The sequence below is a fragment of the Meleagris gallopavo genome, chromosome 17, assembly GCF_000146605.3.
Source record: "Meleagris gallopavo isolate NT-WF06-2002-E0010 breed Aviagen turkey brand Nicholas breeding stock chromosome 17, Turkey_5.1, whole genome shotgun sequence".
In the NCBI taxonomy this organism is placed as follows: Eukaryota; Metazoa; Chordata; class Aves; order Galliformes; family Phasianidae; genus Meleagris; species Meleagris gallopavo.
In genome coordinates this window covers 9,197,760-9,206,633 of record NC_015027.2, presented here as the reverse complement: position 1 = coordinate 9,206,633, position 8,874 = coordinate 9,197,760, and the positions used below count along the sequence as shown (strand labels likewise).

General features: G+C 56.2%; 1 protein-coding gene across 1 annotated transcript; it reads left to right on the top strand.

Annotated features, from left to right (window-relative positions):
• The first annotated feature begins 2,376 nt into the window (after positions 1-2,376).
• Positions 2,377-8,587, top strand: LOC100541067 (sodium-dependent serotonin transporter-like). The gene is made up of 10 exons (XM_031556000.1): positions 2,377-2,806; positions 4,128-4,262; positions 4,401-4,620; positions 4,764-4,902; positions 5,039-5,173; positions 5,938-6,041; positions 6,206-6,632; positions 6,707-6,838; positions 6,924-7,023; positions 7,119-8,587. The coding sequence occupies exons 1-10, from the start codon at positions 2,614-2,616 to the stop codon at positions 7,298-7,300; spliced, it is 1,767 nt and encodes a 588-aa protein (XP_031411860.1). The 5' UTR covers positions 2,377-2,613; the 3' UTR covers positions 7,301-8,587.
• The last annotated feature ends 287 nt before the right edge of the window (positions 8,588-8,874 follow it).

The window sequence follows — 8,874 nt, the reverse complement described above, 5'->3', positions numbered from 1 at the left end:
GCGCCAGGGCAGCGACCCACAGGGTTGGGTGACACGGTGCGGGGCCGTGCCTCGTGTTCTGGGCCGTGTGGCAAAGCCCTCTCCCCCCACAGCCCCACACAGCCCCGCACAGCCGTGCCCTCCCACCGCGCTCCCGTTGGCATTCTGCGCCGAGAAGGAGATAACGAGCAGCAAAGCCCCATTCGCGGGAGACCCGGAGACGCCTGGTATCAAGATCGCAAACAGTTCAGCGAAAGCCCTGGCTCGCAGCTCTTATTAACATATTTTCTGTTTTTCTGTTCCCTCGTTTGATGTTCCAGGACATTTCCATAGAAACAGCATCCTGGCTCCTTAGCAGTCCGGTTTCCACTAACCACAAACCACATTAGCACGGGGCAGAACGAGCGAGCTGCAGGCTGAGAGTAATGCCGAACTCATCCCTGCAATTTGCCTTTTGCACAAGGAGAATCTCCGTGCCGTAGCGGGTCGTAGAGGAACTCTATTTCCTCCTGCAGCGTTTGTTTTTTGCTATTAATTCTGTTGCTAAATGCTCTAACAAATGCAGATGGCACCAGAGGGGGCAGGGACCCCAGCCTTACCCATGCAGGTGGCACACAGCTGTGCTGCTCTGCCCGTCTTTTTTTCTTATGTCCTACGGTGCTGAACAGGCAATTAAGGCAGAGCTAATAAACACTCACAATGAAGGCATCACAGCCTCGTAAAGCAGCGCCTCATAAAGGATGGGGTTGGTCCCTGATTTCTGGAGACTGGAGAGCTTGAGCAGGAGCACGTCGAGCTACCCTTAATGTGATTAAGTTACATCTCTGCGTATCACGCTAATTAAATTAAACTTCCCACTGCTGCCTCTGCGGCTTAAACAGAATGGTGGTTTTAAGACCACAATTCACCTCTCTGCATTTCATGGCATGGGGGAGCAGGTTGGATAATCAGATCAGTGTGCTGTTCAGAAACTCATCTAACTCGTTGGAAATTCAGATTTAAATCTGATTTCAGCTACATTTCAACAGCGCGTTCTGAATCTAAAGAAATTTGGATGCAGCTGCAACTGCCGTGGAATCACAGAATGGTTTGGGGTGGAGGGGACTTTAAATTCCAAGCGGTCCCAACCCGCTGCTGAGGGCTGGTGGGCATCTGTCAGATCAGGATGCCCATGGACCTTCATGATGGAGCTGTAGGTGTCCCTGTTTGCTGCACGAGAAAGGACCAGCTGGTCTTTGAGGGTCCCTTCCAACTCCAGCTGTTCTGTGATCCCATGGCACGGGGTAGCACACGCAGACATGGACAGCAGGAGCGGAGAACTGGGACTAGAATAAGGAGAGCTCTGGGGAAGTTTCTCAAAGCTATGGGGATCTCAGAGCCTGCTCTGCATGGAACTGACAGCAGGTGCCTGGGGGCAGGTGGGGCCAGCAGCGGGGCGAGCCCTGCGATTGCAGCTCAGGAGCAGAGCATTGGCATCACCAATAGGATCTGTGGCAACGAGACCCCCCTGGAGAAAATAAGGGTCAGCTGCAGAAAAAGAGCTGCTGGTTTGGTTGCTATGACACCAATGCTGTCACTGCTGTCACTCACGCAGAGGACTGCCTGGTGGGATGAAGCCCCGGCACTCTGCTCAGACACAGAGCACCCAGCAGCCGAGCACCGCTTTGCTTTGGTTGCTGATGGGTTTTTAATACCCACACCCACGTTATAGGAGGTGCTGCTGGAATTCACAGCTTTGAGTGACATGGATCTCCTATAAACCCATGGGGGGATTAATTGGCTCTCACCTGCATGCCGAGCCCCTGCTGGAGAATCTTGGGGGCTGAGAGACATTCAGCCCTGTGCAGCAACAGCAAACGTAGTACTTTGATGGGGCATTTCCAGCAGGTCCCCGTGCACATGCTGCAGCACCATTCATGTCCAGAGGTCTCCAGCTGGCGTCACGTCGTCACAGCAACCCGCCGTCCATGTCCCGTTTTGATCTCGTTTGTAGTTTGTTTTAATTACAGATGAGGGGTGCCTGGAGCACAGTGCCCACGGCCTCCTGCAGGGGTTAGCTGTGCAGGGCGCAATGCAGGGAGCTGCCTGTTTTGTTTGCAAGGAAGTTTGCTGTTAAACTGCCAAATGGAAGAGAGCGCTGGCTCTCGGTACCGCACCATTCCCTCCCGATAGCATGTGGGCTGCAGAAGTTATTCCACTTTCCAGGGGTACAACCACTCGCACCTCCCAGAGCTCGAAGCATCGCTGACTGTGGCAGCAGGTGGAGGTGCCTCCGGCCTGCAAATTGCACCAAGGACAAAAAAATAATGTTGCACTGAAAGGGTTCAGAACCAAACCACCATCTCTGCCTTAACCCCACGTCTGTGCAAAAAAAAAAAAAAAAAAAACCCAACCCCAACAGCAAAACGCTCCCCTGGATACAGGGAGCAGGGGATGGAGCTGTGAGCCTCCCCACTCCTCCTGTACCGATCAAAGCACGGCTCTCCCCATTGGAGCCATGGGTTCCCAGCTGGAGGTGGGGACACGTAGGCAGCCGGACCCTCCCCTCCTCAGATCTGTCATCAGACGGAGAAAAATCCATCCTTCCCTCCCCAAGTTGCTCACCCAACCCTGCAGAACTCGCAGGGGCACAGAATGGGGGAGCGCTGCCCGGTGCCTGCTGGCCCCCCTCAACACGATGGGGGTCCCGGAGCCATCCCTGTGCCCCCAGCCCACCCCCGGGACAAGTGGAGCAAGAAAATGGATTTCCTCCTCTCAGTCATCGGGTTTGCCGTCGATCTGGGCAACGTGTGGCGCTTCCCTTACATCTGCTACCAAAACGGAGGGGGTAAGGACAGTGCTGGGGTTGCTGCAGTCTGCACTGGGGGAGCAAAAAGCTGTTTGTGGGCTTTGGGATGCTGAGAACTCGCTGTTGCTTTTCTCTGTTTGTCTCTAGCTGCTCCTCTTTGGAGAGGGCAGCTCCACTTCTCCCCACTTTTCCTCACCTCTCTCCTCTCCGTACCCTGCGCCGGTCCATAGTGATGGAGCTGCATGTTTGGGGTGGGAGGCTCTCGCTGGTCTTATCACTGGGTACAAGCAAACTTCTGGCAGGCAGTGCTTTGAATAACCCTGCAGACACCTTCGGTCTCAGCTCCATGCAGTTGTGGTGCTGGATGCAGTGTGAGCCCTGATCTGCACAGCCCTGTGCAGCATGGGGTGCTCCCTCCCATAGAGCTAGCAGAAGGTAGAAAGGCTCCATGAAGGAAACATCTTGAGTAAATGATGGCTAAATAAATTGCTTTAAATAGACCAGAATAATAATAATAATAATAACTCTTGCATAGAAATTATAAATGAGGAATGAGAATTCTGTGCCGTTTGCAACAGCACAGTGGATTTAATTGCCAAAGTCGGCATTCGGGTAACATCTTCTCATGCTTGGGGAAATTAGCAGGAGATAATTAGTACCACACTCAAGGCTACAGCGTGGATCCCAGGTGCCCCCACGGAAGCAGTTATTTGTGCCTTAATCCTGTGGGACAGGCAGTGAACTTCTGCTGGAGCTGCTCTCCATCAGTGCAGAGGGAGCTGTGGGCTCTGGGTGGGGAGCTGGGTTTGGACTGCAGCTCCATGGAGGGAGGGATGGACTCCCAGTCAGGATGAGCCTGCAGGGCTGGCAGCACCGTGCCATGAGGGCAGGGCAGCAGGGATGTGATGCCCCCGGTGTGTGGAGGCTCTCACAGAGAGAAGTTGTGGGGGTTCAATTAACTACCCCCAGCTGAGCTACCCTGACAGCACAGAGAGCAGCTCCACTTCTAAAAAGTCTACTGGGTGCAACACAGCTCTGCTAAAAGCACTGCGAGCATGAATAATGTAGATGACAGCGTTAATTACTTGTATCTCGGGGTGACAATCAGTGAGATTTTCCCTAAAATCTGAGACCTGAGAGGTGCACAGTGCCTCATCCCCTGTGTCTGCCTTGTTCTGCTCATTGCATCAGCCCAGCTGAGTGTTCCCAGCAAGGCACCCACCTGTGAGCTGCTTGCTGCAGGGCATCCCAAAGCCTGCGTGCATCCAAATGCTCATCCATGCTTCATGACACATCCCTGTGCACACTCACCGCCTGGTACAGGGTTGCAGCAGACCCCACTCTGCTCCTCACCCCACAGGAGCCTTTCTCATCCCGTACACGCTGATGGCTGTTTTTGGAGGGGTGCCCCTCTTCTACATGGAGCTGGCCCTGGGGCAGTTCCACAGGACGGGCGCCATTCCCATCTGGAAGCACATCTGCCCCATCTTCAAAGGTGAGTGAATCCCAGCCCCGCTTCATGCAGAACCACCACCAGCCCCACACAGGACCAGCAGCCCTATGAAATACCACCAGCCCCATGCAGGGCACAGGGAGAGGCTCAGCTTTCCCACCTGTCCCCCTCTCTCCACAGGCATCGGTTTTGCCATCTGCATCATTGGCCTCTACGTCTCCTTCTACTACAACACCATCATTGCTTGGGCACTCTATTACTTCTACTCATCCTTCTCGGGCACCCTGCCCTGGGCGAGCTGTGACAACCCCTGGAATACACCCAACTGCACCAACTACTTTGGGAGGAACAACGTGACCTGGACCAACTTCTCCAGGTCCCCTGCTGAGGAGTTTTATACGTAAGTGTCCAGATGTGGGCAATGAGCTGGAGTTGGGATATGTCTCGCAGTGCAGGGAGCAGGATGGGGGGCCTGGCAGCAGACGTACCACCGCCCATGGGCATCATGGGGAGGTGAGGCCCTGAGACCCTGTCTGGCCGTAGGAGGAAGGTCCTGGAGCTTCAGAAGTCCGGCGGTCTGTACAACGTCGGGGGGATCCGCTGGCAGCTGCTCCTCTGCCTTTTCCTCATCTTCGCCATCGTTTACTTCAGCCTGTGGAAAGGGGTGAAAACCTCTGGGAAGGTAAGAAGAACCCGTGCCAATGCTGCTGCAACCCTGAGCTCCCGCCTGGCTAAACTCGGGACATCGCCTCCTCCCCACCCCTGCAGCCAGGCTGTCGGGTGCTCGGTGCCATGGCTGATGGCTGCCCCTGCTGTAGGTGGTGTGGGTGACGGCCACGCTGCCCTACCTCGTCCTGCTCATCCTGCTGGTCCGCGGGGCCACCCTGCCTGGAGCCTGGAGGGGGGTCCTCTTCTACTTGCGCCCAGACTGGGGCAAGCTGCTGAGCACAGCGGTGAGTTCAGGTGCCCCGTCTCTGCCTACCCTGCCCCCCTCTCCGAGGCCAGCAGCACACAGACCCCTCCCACACCGTGCACCCACCCCTGTGCACTGCTTCTGTAGAGATGAAATGCTCTGGCTGGGCTCTTGGAAATGTAAATCTGTAATTGAATCACCCATCTCATTGCTGCCACGGTTTGTTCGAGCCGTGTTCTCGCCCTGGCTTGACAATAGGCTTCCTGTAGGTAATTACCAGGCAACACTTGAAAATTCTCATTAAAGATAACCAGGGCCACGCTGCTGCCTGGACCAGGCACAGAGGCTCGAGGCTCCCTTTGGCTTCCTCTCCCCCTGGGCACAGCATTCAGGGTTAGGGTTAGCTGTATGGGGCTGCTGAATCACGGCCTGAACCTCTGATAGATCACCTGAGGCGAGCAATGAGTCAGCCATGGGAGCACAGGTGAAGGCAAATCACCTGTGCTGCAGGAAGGGGTGGAGCCTGGCTGCACCTCTCCTAGACCCATTTAAGAGCTGACTGCCAGTGGGGAAGGATCTCTCTGGAGATCTGCTCCATGGGAGTCCATCTCATGAGCCCAGGATAGAGTGAATGATTTTCTCTCATTACTCCGATATAACAATCACATTAACCAAGCTCCTGGATATACATATACCATCTGTATATCCGTGGATTATACAGTTAGCGCATCCCTGTCCATTGCTGTGGGGTGGGCAAACCACAGAGCACCCACCCAGCCTCCAGCTGCCTGTTGCTTCTGCCAGGTCTGGGTTGATGCTGCTGCGCAGATTTTCTTCTCCTTGGGTCCTGGATTCGGTGTTCTTCTCGCTCTGGCCAGTTACAACCACTTTCATAACAACTGCTACAGGTGAGCACCTGCTGCAAGGTGTGGTGCAGGCATGGGGCTGTGCCAGAGCAGCTGCAGTAGAGCCCCACAGCCATGGGTTGAGCGCTTCTGCCCACTTCCCTGATGGTCTGGGCGTGCAGGGAGGGCTCAGCCGCTTGCCACGTCTCCCTCCTTCCATCTTCCAGGGATGCACTCATCACCAGTGCAGTAAACTGCCTCACCAGCTTCCTCTCGGGTTTTGTCATCTTCACTGTGCTGGGCTACATGGCTGAGATGCGGGATGTGGAGGTGGAGGATGTAGCCAGAGACAAAGGTTTGCCCCCCACTGCTTCAGAACCCCATCTTGTCTGGCCTCATGGTGCCCCTGCTGGAGCTGGGGGGCCCCTGTGCACCCAGGGGTGTATTGATGGCAGTGAGGCCAGGACTGCTACATTCTATGCAATCCCACTGCTTGCCAGCACCCAGAAGAAAGGCAAAACCAACCTGCACTCCTTCCTAGGTCCCAGCCTGCTTTTTATCACCTACCCCGAAGCCATTGCCAACATGGTGGGATCCACCTTCTTTGCCATCATTTTCTTCCTGATGATGATAACGCTGGGGCTGGACAGCACGGTAGGAACCTCTGCAGCAGCACTGGCACAACAGCAGGGGGAAGATTCTGTCTCATTTCTGTGCTCCGTTGGCAGTTTGGGGGTCTGGAGGCCGTGATCACCGCCGTGATGGATGAATACCCCCAGGTCCTGGCCCAGCGCAGGGAGCTCTTTGTCCTCAGCCTCATCACTGTCTGCTTCCTGGGCTCGCTGAGCACCCTCACCTACGTGAGTACAGCCTGGGGAAGATGTTGGCCTGTGCTGTGCCCCATTAGTGAGCACAGTGCCATCCCACCAACCCACCTCGCTCCAGGGCGGTGCCTACGTGGTGAAGCTGCTGGAGGAGTTTGGTGCTGGCTGCTCCATCCTGGCCGTGGTGCTGCTGGAAACCATAGCTGTGTCCTGGTTCTATGGTGAGAGGGGCACCGGGATGGGACCTAGAAACCAGATGAGGCCTGAGCCCACTGGCTGCAGCTGCCTTGCCCCACGATGGCTCTGTGCTCCACAGGGATCCAGCGGTTCTCCCACGATGTGAAAGCCATGCTGGGCTTCACCCCAGGGCTGTTCTGGAAGGTGTGCTGGGTGGCCATCAGCCCTGCCCTGCTGGCAGTGAGTAGTGCATTTCTCAGCCCCTCCTGCTGCTGTGCTCCAGGGCAAAACTTGGAGCTGGCAACCAGGCAGGATTGCTGAGTGCAGCCCTGAGCCTTGTGCTGCAGCTGACCCGCAGCTGCAGAGCACCAGCAGCTGCAGTGAGCTGCTTCCTGATTGCTCTGCCTGGGTTCTGCAGTTCATTGTGGCCAGCTCGCTTCTGGAGCAGCCACCCCTGGCACTTTTTGGCTACCAGTACCCAGCATGGAGCACCTCACTGGGACACCTCATAGGAGCATCTTCTTTCATCTGCATCCCTGTCTACATGGTATACAAGCTGGTCTGGACACCGGGGTCCCTCAAGCAGGTCAGAGCTACATCAGCACAATGCTGTCCTCAGCTGTCACCCCTCCTTTTCACCAGTTTTTGGGACATCTCTGAGCTCTGGGCCATTGCAGGCCAATGGAAGAGCAGCAGCTCCTGCTAGCAGAGCTCGAGGTCCCATTGCAGGAATGGAACCCATTGCTTTTCTCTTCCTGCTTCAGCGCCTCGCTGTCTGCATTCGACCGGAGAAAACAGTGCGAGACCCCCAGGCAGAGGTGGTGGGCATGGAGCCGGTCCTGTAGCACGATGAGGGGATGCAGAGGCTGCTCCCTGTTCCCATGTGACACCCATCAGGCAGGCAGGACGCTGTCACTTCCACCATCCTCCGGCCGCCTGGCCCCACAGCTGCAGGTGTTGCAAGCACGCAGTGACCACGGTGCCTCCTGCAGTGCAGTGTGCGGCGCTGCGTCACTGCTCCATGTGTTGGTCCCCTCTCAAAGAGAAAACAAAGCCCCAGCTGTGAGCAGGCTGTGTGTTTTTCGGCTTTGTGAGGTTCGTTTCCCCCGTGCTCCCCTTCGGGATGAAAGCAGAACCCCAATGTATAGCAATGTCGCCATGGTCACTGTCACCTTGTCTGGCTGAGGGATGCCTGTGGTGTCACCACGCCGCTGGCTCCATGTGAACTCATCAACTGCTGTCACCCCTCCTGTCCCCACAGCAGATAACACAGAACAGAATTGGAGGACGCAGCCAAGAGGTGGGGGCACACAGTGATGGAGGGGACCCAGGGCTGGGGGCACACAGAGGGCTGGGGAGAACACAGGGATAGGAGGCACATAGAGATGGGGACAACAGCAGGGTGGGGAGAACATGGGTTTAGGGGTGACACAGGGATGGGGGACGTATAGGGATAGGAGATGGTGATATCTGATAGTGATAGGACAAGGGGAAATGGCTTTGAACTAAAAGAGGGGAGATTGAGGTTGGATGTGAGGAAGCAATTCCTCACTCAGAGGGCAGAGAGACCCTGGCAGTGCTGCCCAGAGCTGTGGTGCCCCATCCCTGGAGGTGATCGAGGCCATGGAAGGGCAGCCTGAGCTGGGGGCAGCCAGGACATGGCAGGGCTGGGGGGACTTTGGGGTCCCTTCTAACCTAAACCATTCTATGACTCTACGAGACACGTGGGAGCAGAGAAAACAAGGGGATGGGGGGAGACACGCAGGAATGGAGAGAACACGGGGATGTGTGCGACACGGAGACGGGGGAGAACTCGAGGAACGCAGAGACGGGCAGAATTTGAGGGGGGAGCGCAGGGTCGGGCGGGGCACAGCGATGGGGCGCGGCGCTGACGC

Bases quoted from the DNA above. Each gene is read 5' to 3' on its own strand.
- LOC100541067 (XM_031556000.1), top strand. From the start codon at position 2,614: ATGGGGGAGCGCTGCCCGGTGCCTGCTGGCCCCCCTCAACACGATGGG. The intron at 6,633-6,706 runs GTAGGAACCTCT...CTCCGTTGGCAG, and splicing joins CGCTGGGGCTGGACAGCACG to TTTGGGGGTCTGGAGGCCGT. The intron at 7,024-7,118 runs GTGAGAGGGGCA...TGTGCTCCACAG, and splicing joins AGCTGTGTCCTGGTTCTATG to GGATCCAGCGGTTCTCCCAC.